Genomic DNA, 23,315 nt, shown 5'->3' on the forward strand with positions numbered 1-23,315 from the left:
ACACTAGGTCTGACACAGCTGTAGACAATTTATGTTATATATTACAGGATAGAAGTCAGTTTTTATACCTTGAGCTGTGATTGAAGTTAGAATTTTAGGGTTAATTTTGAGAAACATTAGTTTTTCAGATAAAGTTACCTTATTTTTGACTAATAACTTTAAAGTTATTTAAAGTCCTGATTGGGCATATTAGCGTGACAACTGAAACAGAAAAGTCTTTCTGAAATAGCAAAGTCAGTTTCAATATTCGTAGGGGCATTTTAGCTCTTTTTTCAGTGTAACATTTACACTGAGTGTCAATTTAAGTATTGACATAGAGACCAAGTTCCAGTATTTGGACTTCTGTATTCTGCCTTGCTTCTTTTTCTTTTTCACTTCACAAGATATAACTGCCAGCAAATCCAGGCATTGCCTGAATTTTAACACAATTCTTTGCAGTGTTCAAGCTGTCTCTCAGTAAATATGGTGACTGTAGATTTGAGGAGTAATAGGCATCTGAGCATTCACAAGTCCCAACAATCTCCGTGGTTCCTGTTGTTGTTATTATAATAAAATTTAGTTATTTCCACGCTGTCATTTTGCAGTTAACTGACAGAAATTAACCCTGTGAGTCTGTAAAATTGATTTGTGGCCCATCTTTGGATTTATTACACTATTGTAAGTAGACATTTGGTTGGATTTAGTTCATCCATAAAACATACCTTTAACGACTTTAGAGAAAGATTCTTTTTAAATTGTACTACTTAACAGTGTGTTTATGTTGGCTAACATGTTTTACTCAAAATGGAAGAGTTAGAGCTTTTAAGTTTACAGTAGCTCTATTAAGTTACTTTTATGTTGTGCAGACATGCAAATAATGCTGTATCCACATCCATTTTTTGTTTAGGCTTTGTACCCTTTGGTAACATGCCTGCTTTGTGTCAGCCAGAAGCAGTTCTTTTTAAACAGATGGCATATTTTCCTGAACAATTGCCTATCCAATCTCAAGGTTAGTATCTGCTGGTTTTAATAATGAATTAAAACTTCAATATGCGCTATTGATCTATTACAAATCTGCTTTAGGTAAATGTGCTGAATTATTGCTCTTACCCGATTCCATAAATAATTTTATTCCAAACAATACAAATACTTCAGCTGTGCAGATTTTTTTCAATAACAAAAGAGTATTCTTGTGCCTGGTCTGAATTTCTACTGTTGCTCAAGCCAAACCAAAGTCAAACAGCTGTGAAACAGGCAAAATTGTTGATGAAAGTTTTTAGCTCAAGTGATGTGCTAAAACTGACCCAGTATCAAATTGCTCTTTTTGATGAAGACATTCTCAAACAAAGCACTTATTATTTTATCAGAATGGAACTAGTTGCAAAACAGTGATTCTTTTGCCTGTTTCACTTTGTTAAGTTGCATTAAAAAATCCTAGACTATTTTAAGTTCTTTCCTCCACATCTCTCTTCCTATTCCTTTACCATTTGTTAGATCTTTGAAGGTTAATACTTCACTGTCCACTGCAATCTGCTAGCATGGATGGTTTATTCACATGTGGTAGTTATCATTAGTACTCCTCCACGTTTCTTTTACTTGTGCAATAACTCACATCCACACTTGTGGATCTGTATGAAAGGATGGTCCCGTGCCTACCTGAAAAGGCCAATATAAGAAGCACAGTGAAGAGGTTAGCTTGAATGAAGGGCCTCCAATCTGCTGTTTGATGAACCAGTGGTTAGGAGGCTTCTGCAAATGGCGCAGGTAGAACATGAACACACTTTCTTATCTCAGTGGCAAGCTGGAAGCTCTGTTCTCCAGAAGTTGAATTCCCAAGCTTGTCAACAAGGTATATGTTACATCCTTTATTACTGTTGCTTTCTTGCTGTACTTTGTCCCTATCTTAATGAAACCATATGTATTTACTTAATGAAACCATATGTATTTATGTCTTCATATGAATCCTGCTGTATTAGAATAGCTCTACAAAATGTTCATAGTCTTTCTGGAGATTTCTTTCCACTTGAAGCTGAATTACTTCCTTCTGCTGAAGAGGTATTAGGACCTTATTTGCAGAGAGATTCAGAAAATAAATATGTTATCGCAACTGATTTTATGGAAGTTTATGAAGTTATACAAGCTTTAGAAAAAGTCATTACAGCTGTAGAATCTCTGAGGACACATCTGGAAGCATAAATTTTTCTGAAAATTAGGGAGATCATTAGAAATTATTTGAAACCGTTACAGAAAATATAAGTAAAATTGCTCATACCATAGTGATTGAAAATCAAATTGGAATTTGCCTTGCCACCTGTAATTCATTGCCGTATACTTCAATTCATAGTCTCAGAGATTAATGTGGTGGCACATTCAGCCTTTAGTTTGGGCAGAAGGTGAGGTAGCTGAATACTTGGCTAAATTAAGAACAGGTTGGCTGCTCCTTCTCCTTTCTTCAGAAGAAAGAAATGCGCCAACCATTCAAGCAGTGGCTTCACCAGTCAGAGTGGCACCTCAAAGCACAAGCCACACTCACATAGCTGAAAGAAAAGGTAAATCAACAAAAAGGAGAAATCCTTCTATTAGAAGGAGAGTTACGCACACCAGGACAGTATATGGAACTCCATGATCTTGTGTGGGCTCCCATGAACCACATAATGGATCAGATTTCTTAAGAGCCTCCTCACCCCATAGAGCACAATCTCCTTCCCGAAACCATTAATGTCAAGCGTACGCTGGGAAGGCTAAGAGGTTTATATTCTAATTATATTTCTGATTTTAATATAAACTGACAAATCTCTAATGTTACAGAAATAAACCTTTCTCTTGAATTAATAAAGGACACTTCTACCAGGACATGGAAATATTTGACTTCAGCCAAATTCCTGCTAAAGAGCATTTCATACCACCCTGTAGAAAGTGGTGTAAAAGTTAATAAGTATCCTGGTTTTGAAATGGAACATTTATCATTAACTAGACTTTATTTACCAAAAACTATGCAAGGCAGGAATCCTATATAGAAGAGAGTCAAAGTACTCTGTTTCATTTAGAGGCAAAGTTTTTCAGTGGGAGCAACAGTTCCTTGTCTTCAAACTACGTGGGGTAAGGAGAAAGCTCCAGTACAATTTGAGCCAAGAATGCAGGACTTAATTTACAAAGAATGAATCAAACAATGCCTATCACAGAAATGAATCCATGAGTACCAGCACAATATCCCTTTGGCCTGAAAGGGCTAGACCTAACACCTTATTATTGGAGAACGGAAATGGAAGAATTAAAGAAAATAGGCCTCTCTCCTGGTAATCCAGTTGCTCCTCCACCCATCACAGAAGAAAAGGCAGAGGCATTGAAAGAGAAATTTGTAGAAGACCAACAGCAACGGATAAAAGCCAGCAGAGTATATCAGAGAAGAAACAAAGCAGATCCTGAGAGAGCTCTGTCGTGACTACTCCCATGTTCAAAAGGCCCATATCGACTTGGACAGATTCTTCAACACCAACAGTGAGTTGATCACTGACAGCAGCAATAAAGGAACAGCCTCCAGTGCTAGTACCTCTTGTTGGGAAAGTGAAGAAGATGTCAGATATATTAGGCCAAATACTCCTTGTCCTAGGATTGCTAGCCGTGTCTTTCTTGTTGACAAAAATCCTCAAAATACTGAAGAGGCTTAATTGGAGGTGGACTTCTCTCAGTTTCCCCAGGGGAGACATGCTGTGTGCTTTCCAAAATGCTGGGCACCCAGCCACCATGCACTTGCACAGATCTTGCCCATGGACATGATTTCCCTGGATGTTTCTCAGGCTTTTTATCTTCCTCTCAGACCTGCTTCTGCAGCTTGCTGTTACTGACAGGAAACTCTTCTACTATTTTTAGAAAGCTTGAATAGTATCAGTCTCAGCCCTTTTTTCCTCCATCTCTTCTCAACTGCCCTCACAGCTGAATTGTCTCATCTCTGGAACAGTTGGACTGTTGCCTACAGGGATGATTTCTTCCTCTGCCACACAGGCTCTTATTACCTTTACTCAGTTAGCCACTGTCTGCTGTTTTCTTGAAAGCTTTGGGGTAAGAGTAAACTTTGATAAATGTACTTCATTGCCTGTTGAAGAAATTAAATTCTTAGGACTGAAGTTTACAAAGACTGACATGATGACACCTGATGAAAAATGGATTGAAAGTAAACAGGTTATGAAACAAATTGATTGTAAAAAATGTTATAATTTTAAAACCTGGCAAAGAGTAATAGGTCACATAAACTTTGTCGTTCCTTTAACTGCTTATTCTAGTCATGCTCTACAACTTTCTGTATGCTGCTATAATAAACAAAAAGGATTTTCAAATTTCTGTTCCATTCCAGCTTTATTGTATAAAATGTATTGTCAAGGGATTACATGGAAATATTAACCCAAGGACGGTGTTCCTATTCCTAGACTTCTGACAGGTGCCACATTGGAAGTTGGAGCTATACTCCATGTAATCTGCAAGGTGTCTTTGCAGGACGTAGACCAATACTCATTCAGGAATTATTCATGGCATTGGTTGCAGTTTCTTTGATCAAACCACATTCTTTGATCTGTGACACAACATTTGTCTGCAGGCAAAAATCAGCTCTTTGCCGAGGAGAGTTGCACTGTGAGCCAGATAAATCTTATGTTGGGTCAAAGTGTACTGGTCGCCTTCAAAGTTTAACCTAGTGGATGATCCAACAAGTGGGAAACCATCTGAATAGATTGCATATACTTGCATCCTACACAGAAAGCCCTTAAAACTGCCACCAAAAACTTCATATGACCAAAGAGACCGTAAGAGAATCTTGCACAAGTTCAAAAGTTTCCAAAAATAAACAGCAATCCAGACAGATAATCCAATTCAGTCCAAATGATCCCAGATGGTATGTTAATTAGGCCAGCCTAAGCATCCACAAATTTTTGTCCTTTCACTTTTGAATTTGTGCTGTACATTTATTTATCTAAAGTGTTCGTACCACGTCTCCGCCATAGGGCAACAGCTTTTGAATCGGTAGAGTTGACTGAAGATAAGGTTTTCTTCTCAGAGCCAAATTGAGGTGGTTTTCAAATAAAGATTTTAAATTGTAACATACCTAATTTAACTAAATTGTTACTTGAATCTCCTGAAGAACTTGAGTAATGCCAAGAGAGTCAGGTCAGACACATAAATGTCCTGCAGCGCAGTGCTGGGCAGCTGCAAGGCTGTGTCTTTTTGTAGTGTCCTTATGAAAACTCTGAACCTTGACATCCGTTTAATACAGAACTTCCTTTCCAATTTGTGCCTGAAGTTTATTCTTATGTTATAAATTTTTCTAGAATAAGGACCCCAAAATGGCTCGAGTTGCACTGGAATCTCTGTACAGGCTACTGTGGGTTTACATGATCAGAATTAAATGTGAAAGCAACACAGCTACCCAAAGGTAAGATGCTATATTTGTAATGATTATCAGGCCTTGTAGAGTGAATGTTGCGATTAGAGAGGTTTTATAGTTCTCCTGAACTCCTTTGAACAGAACCTATGCATGTTGTGTAAAGAACTCAACTGTACTCAACAAAATAATCCATTTTGTGGCACTGTCAGTTTATTCTCCTGCCTATTAAAATTACTGCATAAAGTATTTATGCTCTTGGAAGAACTGAAAATGACTCTTTTCCTAGTTAAAGTTAGAAATATTTTTGTGGTGGCATTTCATTGACTGGTTTATTGTTGCTTGTAATGTAGTAATGAAATAAGAGAATTGTAATGAATTCATAGCAAAAGATCAGAACAAGATACTGCATTACATTTTCATTTCAAAGGAAATACATTATAGTCTTTCTAAAGGGATTAGGATTTCCAGCTTACATGTCATGGGAAGTGAAGTCTGCAAGGTCCAAAAATATCTAATGCTTTTTTTCCTTCTTTTACAGTCGACTTATTACTATTGTCACAACACTTTTCCCAAAAGGGTCCCGTGGTGTTGTGCCAAGAGACATGCCTCTAAACATCTTTGTGAAGATAATACAGTTTATTGCTCAGGTATGGGAGAACCAGGCAGATGTCTTTCTAATTAATGAGTAACTTGGTTTCACAACAACAAATTGACAAATAAGAAAACTACTCTTTTCTAAATTTCTTGAAACTCAATTGTTAGTTTCTTTCATCTAGGCAATGAGAAAATTATAGACTGTGGTGAAGCAGACTTCTTTCGAAGAAGAGGGTTTGGTTAACTCATTCCACTGAAAATGAATACAAATGTTTTAACTTCAACTCAGGTGTATTTTTGTCAGGGTTTTTTGCATAGCCAGCAAGTCAGAAAATGCATTTGTTGACAAGCTTTGACTGTCAATAAACTTAAAAAAAATAAGCCGTATTTTTTCCTGATACTGAGTCATTCCCGTTATACAGGACAAGTTGCACTGCTTTTAAAGCAGTAAGTCAGAGAAAATACAGGTTCAGCGTGGAGTTGATGTATTTAGTTTTCATCAGTTCAAATGGGATTTGCTAGAACAAGTAGCCTTCAGCGCTGGAAGTTTCATCTTTTTTATTACTTAAATTCAGAAAACATTCCCATTGAGCAAAGCACTTAAGCACATACTTGAAGTTTCTAAATAGGAATGAATTAAACAGATGCTTGAAATCTTCCCTGAATTGTACCATCTGTGAACAAGCTCCTTTTACATAAAGTACTAAGTTAGTACCATAACTATCACTGTTAAAATGAAATAACTTTATTTCCAAAATGGATCATTTCCTATTTAAATCCTATAAATTTTTGAATTTGTCAACATACAGCAGTGTTGAAAGCTTAGATCTGATAATATGTTCTGCAAACTTTTGTAAATCTGTCTTTTTCATACATTTAAATAAATCCTGATTTTCAACTGATTTTCAACATTCTGTTGCCTTGAAGAAAATAATACAGAATTCAGCAGCATAATGATTTGTAATGTTTTTACTATTTTAGGAACGTTTAGATTTTGCAATGAAAGAAATTATCTTTGACTTCCTTTGTGTTGGAAAACCAGCAAAAGCTTTCAGTCTCAACCCTGAGGTATGATGTGCATCTGCATTTTTTTGAGTTAATATCTGTTGTATTTTGCTAGTCACTTTCTGGTTGTATTCTAAGCATCCTTTCAACTTTGTCCGGTTTTCAGGCCAAATCTTGAACCTGATATATTGGTAAAATACATCTCTGTACTTTGACCTGTGAAATGTCACAGGTTATGCCTATCTCATGTTTCCTCATTGAAGATGATCAAATGTGATGTAGTGCAAATGTGTAAAACTAAAAGACAAAAAAACCTATTGGTACAGTGTCACCGTATCACTCTGCTATTGCTATATGCAATGCCTTAAACTATTTTACCATAAGAATAAGTTTTCTCTAATGACTGATATTTTTCAAAACAGTTTTACTGAAAAAGCTTACATAATGCAAGAAGAATTGAAGAGAACAAAGACCAAAAAAGTAATAAGGTTTTACCACTCTGACTGGTACGTCTCCACTAACATTAGTGTCATGGGTCAGCTTCCTAGTGCTTTCCCTAGAGAAAACAGTTATCAGGAATTTGAAAAACCTGAGAAAAAAATCAAACTAAACGTGATAAAATAATGACAAATTCTCGTGAAAATAATATATTTGCTTCTAATTTAGAAAAAAATTTCATTTTAAAATTAAGAATAAAGGGATGAAAAGTAAAAAAGATGTGTGATGTTCTCATAGAATATGTACATATTGATCTTGCTGTATTAAACATTTGTATCTTTTCTGTGAGTTGATAAAATGGAGTTATTTGCCTTACAAAAATTATATTTTATTAAAAAAAAAACAACCTTGAAAAAGTAGATCAAACTTCTTACTGTCAAATGCAGCAGAAGTGAAAGGCAAGCTTTACGATGAGCACAGCTTTCATCTTCAGTGCAGTAAAGAAAGATGAAACAGAATTCTTGAGCAGGCAGTCTCCACCACATTCTGGGTCAGACATCTGCAGTAGTGACTGAGGAAGGTCCTGGAAAGGACGTTGTGTATAAGCATTGAATGAAGCTGGAGCTTATATGGAATGGAATGGACATAGTCCTTAGCTTCTTGATGAATCAACAGTGAAATTTTACTGTTTGTCAGCAACAATGTAAGTCCGAAAACAACGAAATAATAGGGCTGCTTTTTTATGTATGTAGACTTCAGTGTTCTAAAAATATACACATAATCTATGTAAATACACCTTTGGGAGACTGTAAGTAGGACAACTTCTGAAGTTTTGGAATACGTTCCTGCAAAATTTAAAATGTTCTGGTCTTTCGGTTGTTGCAATGCAAAGCCTGCAGGTTTTCCTCTGGTGAATTCCTTGGAGACACTCAGGTTGCTTAGCCTCGTCTTTCTGGTGTTTTCAAATTGCAGTTTCGGTGCTGAGCACCTTTCCAGACTTTTCACGCAGTACAGTGAGCCCTGGGGCCATTTAAGACAGTTACTGATCTTTTTTTGTAATGACCATATGGGACATTTGTGTTTAACTGAATGTCCAATTAAGATATATTACTAAACTCAAGGTCGAATCCACATGTTTTCTCCTGAAGATAAAGCGGTAATGTACTAATGAAAATACTTAAAAGGAAATTTTGAGAGGGGACAGCACTGCTTATAGTGCAGATATGAGTTCACAATCTATTTAATCAGATTTTTTTTGCAAAATATATCAGTTTAGTCAAGGTAGCGGAGATACAGAAAAAATGCAGGCAAATACGTACTCAAAATCTCATAGTGATTGAAGAATATAAGTAGAACATGATTATTTGATTATGATACTCATTCATCTTCCGAACTTTGCAGAGAATGAATATTGGTCTGAGAGCTTTCTTGGTAATTGCTGATAGCTTGCAGCAAAAAGATGGTGAACCTCCAATGCCAGTGACTGGAGCTGTCCTTCCCTCTGGAAACACTCTCAGAGTGAAGAAAACCTATTTGAGCAAAACTCTTACAGAGGAAGAAGCTAAAATGATAGGTCGGTAAGAGAATGGATAATATAGAAACTTGGATTGGAATAAATGTGAAAAACTTTTTAGTACCTGAGCAGAATAATTTATTATTGTTAAGTAGTCGGTTGATCTTATTACTGTAAATGTTTACTTTATTGTGCATTTTAACAAAATATGTGGTTTAGTTTGACAAATATGTGGTTTGGCTTGACAAATATTTGCTTTTTAGTTACTTTCAGAAAAGTCCTTAGTGGTACCACACAAGTAGTAGTAACCCTGTGTTCTCAGGGGATTAAGTACACAGATAGTTAAGAGTTAGCTTCTTTCAGTGCTGATTAACTGTGTTTATCCATGGATATTTATTTTATTAGAAACAGTGCCTGTACTCGTAAAAATGTACGAGCTTTGAAAATCAACGGTTTCCTTTGTTATCTTCACTTTAACTGCAGTATCTCAAACCAAGTGAGACTTTCAAAATGGCAGAAACTTTTAAATGTAAAATAAAGCTGAAGTGCCGCAGTTGAAAGGACCGTTTCCTTGAGCTTCCTTCAGTCAATGTAGAGAGAAAATACTGTGCTGTAGTAAAAGAGCTTCTGTATCGTGCCCTGAAGGTGTCTGGTTTGGCTGGCAAAAAAAAATTTGGCAATGCACCTTAGCACTTCATTAAGTCCCTGAAGTTATGTCAATGAAACAAAGTCTTCATATTTCTACACCTGTGGCAAAGACCTATATTGTGCTGCTGCTACATCATTGTAGTAATCTCAAGAAAATAAGCAATGTAAGACCCACTGCTGTTGAAATGTACAGCAGACAGAATATTTACTGCTGTCACTAATTCAGTTTGTTTTGGTTACTCCTCATGTGTTTGATAATAAATGTTTACACTATTGAATTGTTATATTTTATTAGGAATTTCTTCACCATTTTATGAGACAATATTCTAGTTTCTGTGTATAACATGTAAGATTAAGCTAGGTAATTCCTTTATTTTGTTGTGCTTTCTGCTCTAGCATTGAATTTTTTATTGTATCCAAACTTGGTGGCTTCATTTGACAATATGGGGACATATTTTTACTGTGCAGGGACATATTTTTACTAGGTACTTTTTATTTTTTCCTGCAGGAAAAATACATGTGTCTGTCTGTTTGTCTGTCCATCTATCTGTCTGTCTGTCTGTCTGTCTATCTATCTATCTATCTATCTCACTTGGAATGTTTTTACATACAATAGCATTCTTTCTGGAGAGAAAGAATTTCCATTTCTGAATCAGGATAACATTATTAGTGGAATGTACTGTCTCATGAGGAAAACTTTTTTCCTTAATTTATGCAGCACTGCATGAGTAAGCAGCTTTGTTTTTCAAAGTGTCTTTTTCTATAAATATCCCAGGTATGTCATTATATTATTCTCAAGTGAGAAAAGCTGTGGACAACATACTCAGACACCTTGACAAGGAAGTGGGTCGGTGCATGATGTTAACCAACATACAGATGCTTAACAAAGAACCTGAAGACATGATTACGTGAGTGCTAAACAACACTAAATCCCATAAAATATTAAGATGTAATTTCAGTACTTTTTCTCTGTTCTGTTTATCAGGAGCCATCAGAGAAACAGCAAGAAATAGGAACATTTAGCTTATTTAGTAGATACTTTGGAAAACTCTTCATGACGAGTAGATTGAGCTTTGCATGTTGCAGTGTTTGGAACTGAACCGATGCTCTCAATGTACCCAAAATCCCATGTGAATCCTATGAATGTTTATATGGTAGAAGCTGAAAGCCCAGAATGAAAACCTCTCAGCCTACACTCAGAACACTGTTTCAGGGTATATTTACATGACTGAACTTCAAAATGAATGGAACACATTATGTTCATCTCTGTAAATAATAATACTCTCTTAAAATTTCCATTACTATTCATGCCTGTAATCAAAATCAAATCTTAATTAAAAAGATAGAGAGTCTTGGATTTAAGAAGTACCCCACTGTAACAGAATCAAACGAGCACATCTCAAGCAGTGTTGAACAACACTGTCATCCAAAATTCTTAATGAGGGAAGTTTCCTGGAGGAATTTTAATGAGGTGGACATTTAGTACACTTTAGAGTCACAGAGACATTATTTGACACATGCAGAGCATGGATTGTAGAGATCCCAATTGTACAGGCACCTTGCATATCTTTTCCTGTTAGAAGAGTGGACATGGCAGTTATGCTAGAAGAGAAACAACCTCTGGAAAAAAGGTCTGAGGTGTAATTAAAAGGACATTCCTCAAAATTTTTTTTTCATAAAAGAAGGACAAATTGCTATAATTACCATGAGTGGTAGATAGACTGCAGTGGCTGGCCAAATGCAGGTGCCTTTTACAGCTGATACAGTCTTTATGTTTTAATGTCATTTATCTGCCCTTGTTTATTGCTATGACTTTGTAGATGAGATCATAAGCTCCTTGTGTCTTTAGCATTTTCTTACTTTAATTATATTAAATTCCAGTATTACTTGTCAATAATATTTAGTATTTTTCTTATAGTACTACCCACTGTACTGCTCAGTCACTCACAGCCAGTTTTCATAACCATTTTGGGTATCCAGACTTTTGCAAGAAGGAAAGTGAGTTTTGAAACTCACATTTTATTCCCAAAAGACAATTGCATAGTAAAACCTTGAGCATTTAGATCAGAAGTGGAAATAACCTTAGATGTAAAGGTCCTTTTTGTGGTTTGTCAACATCACCAAAATGTTTATTTTTACAGGCAGTGAACAAATAACTGTAAGAGTTTTAGATTTCAGGAAGTCTTATGGTTTGGTAGTAATTTTTGTCAGAAACACAAAGATTTTAAGGTTGGAAGATGTAGGCGTGTAAGTTACTGTATTTCTGTATTGTACTTTATATCCAAATGAGCTGTAATGATATGTACACTAGAAAGGAAAAACACATTAGAAGTTATTTTTACTCGTTCTCCCTAGGAAAAAAAAAACCTGAGATTATTAATTTTCAGTGGATCTAAAATCATGTGAACTCATGAAAAGTATTATTAGCTATTACTATCAGCATTTAAAATGGCTCTTTTAAAAGCTGCATTGTGCACGATAACTGGAAAAGCCAATATATTGGTTTTATGTAATTGTTTATCATTTTATTCACAGAACTTCATGCTTCACTAGAGTTACACACTTGTTTTGACTTCTTATGGGCTTAAATACATAAATACAGCACTACATGTTTCTGTTTTTGAAGTCATGGCTTTTGTCATGTTTACATATAGTTAATTTTATTTTATAAACTGAACATCATGTTATTTTTCATAACAAATAAAATAAGAATCAGAGGGAAGTAGCTGGGCACTGAGTAGTCATAAAATTTTAAAGTATACAGATCGTGGAATTTTGTTTGGCAGTGTTAGACATGCTTCTGTATTTTATCACTGATTCTTTAAGCATTTATTTTTGAAGTAGTAAATGCCGCTCTGAAGAGCTGTACTAAAATACTAAGGAGCATCCTTTGCATCCTCCACTTGCAATCTGAATTTCAGTACTGGTTATAATTATTTTCCAACATCTACTCAGAATAGGGCATCCATTTTGCTAACATACAGACCTGTTCTTGCAAGTACTTCAGAGATTTTTGCTGACAAAGCTAACTAAAATCTGATACAGCTGATATGGAAACACAAGCCTCCAGGTGAGGACAGCTGTCGGTGTGTTCATCCAGAGCTTGTCCTGCTGGATCCTGAGACAGCCAATAATGACTGCGAAGTCCTGTGAGCCCCCTTGCCAGACACTTCACATGCAGAGTCTGGTGGCTGAGATAAGTTGAGCCTTAGATTTGGATCTTCTCCTGCTAGTCTTTTGAGCAGCTGATAAGCCATGGAACACCCACATATTTGATGTTTACAAATAATTACTAATTTGCCTTCCTAACAGTTTTCTCTCAGACTATTATTTTACCTGCCTCTGTTTAAAATGCACAAACCATTTACCCTCTCTGGGGACTGATAATAAGGAAACTGCAAAGTTCAGTTTCTGTTTCAAGTCAGCAAGGAAACCTCATTGGTTTGCCTGCAGATAAAATTGCCAGTGGAACTTTACAACTATAAAAATATAATATTTTGCAATAGTTATTAATGCAACTAGTAGTTGCATTGGCAATAATAGTTCAAAGTTTATAACCAAATTTTCAGAAGAGACGTTGCATTTCACTTTTTTCCAAGTCAATTGCTGACACTTACTTTGAAGTTCTATCTGTTAGGATGTATATACAATGAGACAGAGATAATTCATTGTGAAAATAATTTTCCATCATTGTGCAATATAAGTCAATAGATTAAAATCATATCATATTATTATTTTATTAAGGTAGCACATATCCAAGCTGATAAGCATATACGGTGTTAAAAGAAAGAATGGAATTCACTAAAAAACTGTCTTTAATCTTCAAATTAAGTGAGCTCAGTGTGTGTTTATGCCTTTTCTGTACCCATTATTTTAGTGTTACTCTATATATCTGATTTATATGAGTATTACTCAGTGTTATTCTATAAAGCTTATTTTAGAATTGCAAGATGGTATTAATTCAAGTCTTTAAGACAGAATGTAAGAAGTAAGGTATCCTAATTCAATGCCCTCTGTCAGGTGGAAAGGCAGAGTAACGTAGAAAGCAGGGCATTGGACTAAGGTGCAGGAAAGCTACGTTCATTTTCTGGTCTGTAACCAAATTTCAATATGGTGTTTAGCAGCTTACAATGCTTCTCAGCAACTCTCTTTTCCTTCCATTCATTTCTAGTTCAATTGGAAGCATATTAAAGTAGGAATGGTTCTAATCTGTATGTTTATAGTAGCGTCCCCAAATAGGACCTTACTCTTTCAATTCCCCGAAGCATATTATGGGCTAATAATTAGTAATATTGTGGGAAAGACTGTACAGTTTGACATGCTGTTATACTTTGGTTATTTCCTCTATATTCAATTGTCAAATAATAGGTTATTGAGTTAAAAATGAGTGAATTAAAGAAACACATTTTGGGGTCTGGCTGAAAGACTTCTTTAATCTGCATTTTTGAAAAAAAGTATTGGAAACAAGTCATAAAACAACTGCATCTGTTGTGACGATGATCAGCAGCTGAAACTTGAGCTAATTATAGAAGACTTAAGGACTTGCAGCCTAGTTTTAGGTTTATGCTGAGCTTTGAACTCAACTACTTTCCCAGGTTGTTAGGGAGCAGTTGAGCCACTGCACAGATCAGAGCAGCCTTGGGCTGCTAAAACATATTTTAGCTGATAATGGTTGATAAGTGCTGCTATCTCAGGCAGTGATCAACAGAAACTCTCTGGCTGTACCTACTTCTAAAGTATGCTTCTTTTTTCAGCATAATGATGTGCGGTGCGTGATTTCCATAGATCTGTGCCTTTTTGAGGCCAACTGCCTGATGTTCAGTCTTGTCATTTGGGCTTCTTGCATACCTGCTGTTTGCTTTGTACAACTGGTGTGCTATAGCTGCACTGTGATGGGGAATACTCTAGCTTTTTTCTCATTGCCTCGTCCAAAGTTTGCATCATGCAAATGCTGATCTTGGTGGAGGAACTCTCCTACATTATAATTCCATTCTGATATATGTGCCAGCTCCTTTCAGAGAAACCAATGAGGCAGTAATAATTGATTTTTCAAGCACTGTGTAGATAAAAATGCATGAAAAAAATGTCAAAACTGAAACCGTTTATTCAATGGAAACATTTATGCATATTTTCATCTTATTTTGTTTATAGGGCCTAGCTTTCTGTGCTGATGTTCTCACTAGGCGTCTGGCATTCTGTTATGTCCAGACTTTTCTGAAAGACTGTAGGTGGGTCATTCAATATAGTTACTTGCTAAACTTAATCAAAATTCTGGTTTAATTTTTCAGTGGTGAAAGAAAACCAAAAATCGATCTGTTCAGAACATGTGTTGCTGCTATTCCTCGACTGCTTCCTGATGGAATGTCAAAACTTGAGTTGATCGACTTGCTGGCAAGGTAAGCTTTCAAGCATTAAACGACTGCTCGAAGGGAACAGAGCAGTCAGAAAAACTGAGCCTCAGGATGCATAACTCTTTCTTAGGCAGAACCATATACTTATAAAAGGTAATCTGATATTAATGGGTAACACATAAAAGTCTTATGTTTTTAAAGGCATTATGTTTATATTTTAGTTCCTAGTTTATAAGAGAGGAGCTAAGGCACCCAGAACTCTTTTTCTTTCAGTATGGAGATTATATGATATTCACTATTCTTCATTATATTCACTATTCTTCATTATATTCACCATTTATTGCCTTTTTTCACCCATCAGAGCATTCTGATTTAACAGGGAAGAGCATATTTTCTGTGTAGTGGAAAAATGTAAAGACACCTGCTTAGTTTTTATTTCTGATACTTACATGTCTGTTTGATAAAACAGAATGTGCTAGATGTGGTATAGTTCCAAATATTTTTTTTAATTTATGAGAATTATTTTAATTTTTTTTTCTTTAAGATAGAAAATAAAGAAAAGGGTAAGTTAAAATTCTACATCCTTCCTCCTTGGAGTTCATTAGATTTATCCAGGTAGACTTCACTTCATGGAAGAAGGCAGTCTACAGTACATGACTGCTAAAACAGTTTAGGTTTCAGAATGTCAAAACAGTGACTAACTGCAAATAATTATGATAACAGGTACTGGACAATACAGTAAAGTCTGTTACACTTCAGTTCTAGTATCCAAGTCAAAGTTTGCAGCATCTGTTATTAATGTCATAACAGCATGTGTTATTTATATAAGTGTATTATGATGGTAAATCAAGCCATCAAGTCCTTGCAGCATATTGCTCTCAGGTAGCTGTGACAAAACAATCTTCACCACTCTGTTCTTGCTTTTGAAATGTCTGTGAAGAATGGCAGGTGTGGGAGTCAGAGGGTTAAATGCAAAAGCATTTTTTTCTGCTCTGTGAACACCCGATTACCGGCAAAGTGCTAAAACAGTGAAACAATTAATTCTGCTAGCAGTAAAGAGTACAGACAGCCAAACAAGCCAAAATTGCAGCCAAGGGTAGGTGTGCTGTGGTGCATGGCCAGCTTGATTTCCTTGTGTTTACCCCCTCTGTGATAAATCACTTGTGGTTTGCTTTCAATCATTACATTATCGAATTATGCAGATACCATACTAAATAGTAAGATCAGTTCTGCTTAAGCAAAATTGAAAAGGATGTGTTTTCCTTTAATCCAATATTTTAACTAGTTTTCTATTCTTAGTAATGGCTCTAACTGAGCTAGTAGAAAGCAGGTATCCGTTCTGGTAACAGCTCTTCAGTCTCAGAGGATTGTGCAGGTCAGACCTGTCACTGCTCAAGAAAGTTTAGAGACTGTTGTGGATTTCTTCATAAAGTGGTCCTTCCCTTTTTAAGTCTCACAGCTGTCAATATAACCACTGATCTGCCTTTATTCTGTCATCGAAGTTCTTACAGAAAAGGTCAGTTGTGATTCTTTAGCCATGGTCAGTTTATAAGCATTTCTTGGATTATTTCCGTGGTGGGACAATGCAAGCAGTAGGTCTGCTGGGTTGTCTGACTCAACTGTGAGAAGAAGCGAGACATCAAGAGGAGTTCAGGCCAGCATCTCTGGAGCAACTTTGAAAGCAGTTACACACTCAGCCTTTTCTCAGCAAGGGAACTTTTGGACGCTATTCTCATCTCCTACATGGACTCATGCTACAGCATCTTTGAGACATGGATACTGTTTTAAATCAGATTCTCAAGTATAAACAAGGGAAATACAATTTAGGCTAAAGCCAGTGGATGCATAATAGATTGGAAAGCAGTTAATAGATAGTTCATGGTCCAGGAGGTGTATCACATGGTGTTGAAATAACTGGGTTGGGTCTCTATATTGCAGGACAGGATCACAAACTGAACACACAAAAATATGTTATGTTCCTATGAAAAGACAACCCTTATTCAAATGTATAAATATAAATAAGTGTAAAAGACTTTTGGAAAAGTTCTGGTCTAATCAGTATCAAGGATGCCTGAGTCAGAGCACAACATTCAAGATGGGACATTGCAGTTGAAGAAGACACTGACCAGAGAACAAGAGAAAGAGAGATCGGTGTGTTGAAAGCATTGGGTCTGTTTAGTCTGGGGCAGCATGGACTCAAAACAGTCTACAAAAGTATGGCTTCAGAGAATAAAGTAATAAACCTTTTAAGGAGTTAATACGTGACCTAATCTTAGTCTAAGTCTCCAGGCTACCCCAGCACCAGAGCTGCTTCTACATTCTCTGTACTGCGCTGTGTTTATTTGGATCCAGCTCGACTACTTCTCCCAATTATGAAAAAATAGTCCCAGAAGGCAAGTCTGCTGTTCTAGAGAAGACTGCATTATAATCTTGTGTCTTTCCTGGGTCAGAGACTAAAACCAATACAAGGATAAAAAACTTTGAAGAGATGAGGTTTCAGCTCCTTTATGTTTCTGAGAAGAACCCAAGCTGTTCTGCCAGGAACTTTCACGTGTCTGTGTTGTTGGGACGGAAAGCTGTTAAATATTTTCTTTTCACTGAAAATAAAATAACATCTGTGGGTTAATTGTTTCTTTTATTCACAGTTTGGTTCGAATTTTTAATCCTCATGACAGATGTGTCTTTTGGCTTTTTCCAGGACTCTGTAACTCAGCAGCTAGACTTTCTTCCAGGACAGCTGTATTCAAATTACAAGCCTTAAGGCAGACATCAAGTGTATACTGTATCTTTTGCCTTTTCACTGTCCGCTGAACCCATTCATTAAAAATTCCCGAGTAGGACTTTAAATTTAACTGACGCAAGTGCAAACAAACAAATTAACATTTCATTGCCACCTCAAGCTGCTTGTCATATACTGGTGATACACAGATGCGTTCTTACACTAAATTTGAGTTTTGTGTCATTTGATAATGCTGTTGCATGGTAACTTGTGCTAAGAGATGTATGTCTTTTGTGTCCTCTTTTCTGTTATTACTTTTTGTCATTGTGGAGGTCATTTCATGGATGACTTAATCGTAGTCTCAGGGGTTTTTGCTTGTTTATCTGCTTCTGGTGTTCCAAAGAGGAGACAAAAATTGTCCTTTCTTAGCACAACAAAATACTGTGTTATCAAATTTATATAGAAAGTCACATGGTAGTTGAAGCATAGCAGTTATTTTTGGAGTCATATTCACCAGGGGTGAAGTTTCTTGGCAGTCGCTTTCCTTTGACTTAACTGAAATGTCCCTTGCCTCCCAATTAGGCAGCTATAATGAACCAAATTTTTTATGAGCCACATCTCATCAGACACTTCCAAGTGAATGGAATTTGGTTCCACTCCATTTGGCTGGTTTGGGTTTTTTTTCCTAGCTTTCCATCCATTTGTTTGTAATGCATACTTGTTTTCAACTATGTAGATTAAATGTAGATAAAATACTTTGAAAATTGCTTCTAACACACTACAGAAAATTACAGTCTCATGGGTAATGAAAACAAAATACATCATAAAGGCAATGAACCAAAACCTGCAGATAATACCAATCTAAACTTACTTTATTCTGCCAAGCTACCAACACAGAAAGGGTTTGATAATTTCTGCGTCAAAAGAAAGTACATAGAATTTTTCTGTTGAAAAGAACTTCAGGACAATGCAAATAAAGAAAGAAATAAAATTTTAAATACAATCTACAATTGCTCTATCTTTCAGGACTTTGGGGGTTTCTGATGTGTTTTTAAAAGTATGAAGAGTCCTGAGGCTGGTTTCCCATTTCCATATCCTAAGATGTTTAAAACATGAAGCATTTTTGAATTCAAATGCTTCTCTTCATTGCTTTTAAAGATTTACTTTCAATAATTGTGATTTGCTTCTTGGCTGAAGATTCATTTCGTTAGGCAGCTGAAATGGTGTGATTATTTTGTTTTTATATTAAAAGTAAACAAATAAAAATGTAAATTGTGAAATTATGTGTTAATCTTTTGTTATCATAACTAAATAGGAGTTAATTTATAAGTGAGTCAATCAATAAGTATACTTGGTTTGGGGAGACAGCAAAGTTGCCAAATCATGTATTTTAAAGATACTGTCTTTTAGTGGCAAAAAGGCTTCTTTTGGATCTATGAATATGTTCAGGTGCTGTTGTAGCAATAATTACAGGACAAAGATAGGTTAAAGATGTTAGTTGTGGTCAGTAATAATGAAACACTGATAGTGTCAATGAAATTTACATTGTCACTGGGTATTTTCTGTCACTGTTAAGTTGCTGAGAAACTGTTAAGTTGCTGTGGCTTCTTGCCACAATAAACAGTCCTTAGATTGTTATTACCTGACATTTACTTCTACTTACAGGCTGTCTATCCATATGGATGATGAACTTCGACACATTGCACAGAATTCTCTTCAGGGTCTACTTGTTGACTTTGTTGACTGGCGGGAGGATGTACTCTTTGGTTTTACTAATTTTCTGCTACGTGAAGTAAATGATATGCATCATACCCTTCTTGATACTTCATTGAAATTACTTCTGCAGTTGCTTACACAGTGGAAGCTTGTAATACATACTCCAGGAAAAGCTTCTGAACAGGCGAAAACCAGATCTACAGAGGTATGAAATCAAGAGATCTGTGTCCTAACATTTATACTGATTGAAGGGAGAAATTATGTTCCTTGATATTGCTGTGGTTTATATATTTTGTATTTACTCACCTGAGAAAAATTCACTGCATAAGGTTTTTTAAAGTAATTAGTTCAGCTGTCTTTTGAGGACAACTATGTCCATGAGTAACACAGCAGATGTTACTGTGGTTGAGCAAGCTAAGAGAATGCATGTCAAACTGAAACATGCACATCAACAAAAGCACATAAAATGAAATGTGTGTATGTACACGTGGCAGAAGGACATTTTCCCAGGACTGAAACTGATTGATAATGCTAACAGGAATGCTGAGAAGAGTGATGTGAATCTCCCCCTTCCTGTAGCCATTTCATTTAGTTGATTCAAAAACATCAGTGAACCTTGTTGTTTCTGCAGCCTGCTGTCTCCATGTGTTACAAACATTCCTGGGAGCTGAGCGGCTTTGCTTGTGTTCCTCCCTTCTGCACTGTCCCACAGATAATTTCACTATGAGAGATGATTTTCAGGCTTCTTATCTCCTTATCCAATCACATTAGAAATTTTTTTCTTTTGGGCAAGCATGAAGTTTGCTCTGTATCGCAGAGGACCATTAGCTAGTGGGTAATGTAATATTATAAAAATGTATAAAACGGAAAGCTTCACGTATTTTTTGGTAAGTATTGTTACACTTTACTGATGGGCTGAGGTTCTAGAGGCCACAGGATAAGGTGTTTTCTGCTACAAGATCAGAGAGAAACCTGCTATCTGGAGTAGAAAAAACGTGACGTTTTCACAGTCTGATTTGCCCATTTCTTTTTTCAGTGGAGGATGGAACAAAGCAGGTAGTTGTATTGCAAACTAGAAGGAGGGGTTTGGCTAAAGGACCCTGCTCATATATTGGTTTTGTGGAAGAAGGTAACTTAAAGCAAAAACACTTGGTTGTTTGAGGGAATGCTATCAGTCCCCTACTTTGGCATTTACATGACCTCAGCATTTGTTTCTTTATATATCCTTATTACATAGAATGTTTCTTGGAGACCTGGTTTTCAAACACATCACTTCATTTTCTTCCTTTGCACTGTTCTACAGTTGATACCAAATGGATCCAGCCACAGAATACAGTCTGAAAGAAGCCCCTATTCTAATGTACTACACGCAGTTGAAGGATTTGCACTTGTTCTGCTGTGTAGTTTCCAGGTTGCTACACGTAAACTAGCTGTTCTGATTCTCAGAGAGATCCGTGCTTTATTCCTGGCCCTGGGCCAAGCGGAGGTATGATTTTCCTTTTCTGGAACTTTCAATCAAAATTTTCCAAAGATAAAGCTTAAACCTGCTATTACAGTTGCTGTTAACATAATTGTTGCAGTGTAGTAGGTGTGCACTTAGTTTATGTAAAAGCATTTGGTTTGAGCTTACATCTTCTTTTTGCCTTAACACTGCGAACCTTTCTGTCTACTCGACAATGTAATGTTAGTAACATGTGCCGTGTACAGGAATTTGAAGGGAAACATGTAGAGCAACTTAATATTTTCTCTTGGCATGGTGTGAATGCAAAAGACACTGTAAAAGCTTTTTTTACTACATAGATCATTTTTGTATTGTCAGGATTATAAATTTGTATTGGAAGTGAAGCTCATTCCTGTAGCATACCATTTTGTAAAACAACACAGCATAAGACACATTTAAGATTATTCGCATACATTTTCCTTGTATAGTAAAGACCTCTTTTTTATGGATATAGAAATATGGAGAGTCATGTTGTGCGTTGGCGGTCACAGCTCAGTGAGCCATCTAAATGCCTGAGAACACAAATATGTGTGTTCATGGCAAAGGAATGCTTTAATAAACAGTAAGCTAATTTTTCAGTCTTTTGATACCAGCTATCCGAAGTCGTTTGGGGTTTTCTGATATGTGCTTTTGTTCAGTAAGCAGTGAGCTATTGCCACAAATCAACTTCATTTCAAAACACAGCCTGGACTAGGTTCCTAGGTTAATATGAAAAAGACAAAATGCACCAATGAGGTTTTTTAGCCATTTTAGATTCATCTCATAATGATTAGGTTGTTCTAGTTCATGTAACAGCAAAATAAGAAGGGAAATAATTCAGTCAGGAAAGCAGTTAACTTGTTTTCTCTGTGTTATGCAGGATGATGACAGGCCTATGATCGATGTCATGGATCAGTTGAGTTCTTCTATTCTTGAGAGTTTCATTCATGTCGCTGTTTCAGATTCAGTAAGTATTACTTTATTGTTGCTGCTAGTGTTTTCATAGCGCATGGACATAACAAATATCAGACATAAAATATTGAAGAAGTCATATAGCTTTAAGGCTTTATGAATCTGCCTAAGAGCTCCAAGGCTCTACAAGATACCAGACAATATGCTCCATGAAAATAGCCATGCTATGCATATAGAAGGTACTACATATAGAAAAAAACATATAACAGAGTTTATAACCCAAACTACATAGTTTCTGAACCCATGACCTGCATCTAACAGAACTGCTGAGGAAGTCTTATTGCTAGGACCACCCCGATACTTGGGGTGCTTGGAAGTTAGTCACTGCTATCATCTGTCACAAAAGGGGATGAGCTTTAGTTCACTTGTATGCTCAGAAGTGGTCCTGCCTAAGCCAAGACTCTAGAGTAATTCGCAGCTGGGGTGGATCTCTGCTTTCATTCCCTCATGGGCCTGAAGCATCTAACATGCCACCAGAGGAAGCAAAGATGCAGTAGGCACTTTGGATGAAAAGTATCAGCAGAGGAACTGATACATAGGGCGATTTGTTTTGCATACTGTCTTAGAGATGTGTTCCTTTGTCCAGAGAGCAGAAGCTATCAGTTTTGGGCACTTTTCAGCCTGTTTTCAAAGCAACAATTAGTCTTTGCCACGTGGATGCCCTTTCCTAGGGGAGGAAGGAGATAGCAAACTGATGGTGAAGTCGGGCCACTGTGTGGCTGAAAACAGGAAAGCTGAGGGATCAGAAACAGAGCAAGCAAGAGACATTCTGACTTTGTAACCCAGGAATCAGGGAATTCAGCTGAAATAATGGCACCTGGGTTTAGGTGTTGTAGTGTCTATGGATGAAGGTTTGGATTTCGTGCTTTAATTCTATGCATTAATAATATAGCAAAGCAAATGTGTTGTCTATGTACCTGGTTTCTGAGAAGTACAGCAGGGAGTGATATTTTAGTGAGTGATTACTTCCATAGCAGTGAATGCAGAATGCAGTCAACTGCTACGTTTTATCTGAAGTCTATATGATTTGAGTTTTTTTAAGACAAAATTTAAATTATGGTAGAAAAGTGGTTTATTGATACAAGAACTCTACTTAACAATGAAGGTAGCAAGATTCAAAGTGGGTTAAAAGTGTTTAAATGCCTGCTTTGGCCTCTTAATTTGTTACACATTCAAATGCCCTGATGAATTCTGAAGAATATTTATTAATAGCTTGGTATTTATCATACTGTCATAGCATGTAAGAGTCTTAATCATGGCCTAAGGCTCTGTCTGGGTGTTCAATGAACATGAGGACTGTCTATTACCAATTGCAGACTGCAGCATCGTACAAGAGACAATGAATAACTGCAGCAGCAAGGGGAATAGAAAGTAACAATGATATTATATTGGTCAGCATAATCATTAGTTATCATAGAGTTTAAGGGCAAGTTATTATGCCTATCACAGTAAATGGGAGCTTTAAGGAGGAACTAAAGGGGAAATTATGAGGTAGCTCTTCTCGGCATGTATGAAAAGCTCTTATT

The 23,315-nt window shown here is 36.3% G+C and overlaps 1 protein-coding gene across 9 annotated transcripts in view; it reads left to right on the forward strand.

The window, feature by feature from the left end:
* FRY (FRY microtubule binding protein) overlaps nucleotides 1–23,315 on the forward strand; it is a 208,021-nt gene that overhangs the window by 104,203 nt on the left and 80,503 nt on the right. For 8 of the 9 annotated variants that reach the window (XM_054057215.1, XM_054057224.1, XM_054057233.1 and 5 more), the window contains 10 exons: nucleotides 887–988; nucleotides 5,298–5,401; nucleotides 5,892–6,000; nucleotides 6,929–7,015; nucleotides 8,792–8,963; nucleotides 10,327–10,459; nucleotides 14,840–14,947; nucleotides 19,287–19,542; nucleotides 20,641–20,823; nucleotides 21,698–21,784. In XM_054057215.1, the coding sequence (XP_053913190.1) occupies nucleotides 887–988; nucleotides 5,298–5,401; nucleotides 5,892–6,000; nucleotides 6,929–7,015; nucleotides 8,792–8,963; nucleotides 10,327–10,459; nucleotides 14,840–14,947; nucleotides 19,287–19,542; nucleotides 20,641–20,823; nucleotides 21,698–21,784 (1,341 nt within the window). Of the gene's footprint in view, nucleotides 1–886; nucleotides 989–2,840; nucleotides 4,039–5,297; nucleotides 5,402–5,891; nucleotides 6,001–6,928; nucleotides 7,016–8,791; nucleotides 8,964–10,326; nucleotides 10,460–14,839; nucleotides 14,948–19,286; nucleotides 19,543–20,640; nucleotides 20,824–21,697; nucleotides 21,785–23,315 lie in introns of those variants that run through there. The other variant, XM_054057283.1, reaches the window with a different exon arrangement.

The sequence above is a fragment of the Cuculus canorus genome, chromosome 1 (genome assembly GCF_017976375.1).
Source record: "Cuculus canorus isolate bCucCan1 chromosome 1, bCucCan1.pri, whole genome shotgun sequence".
Lineage (NCBI taxonomy): Eukaryota > Metazoa > Chordata > Aves > Cuculiformes > Cuculidae > Cuculus > Cuculus canorus.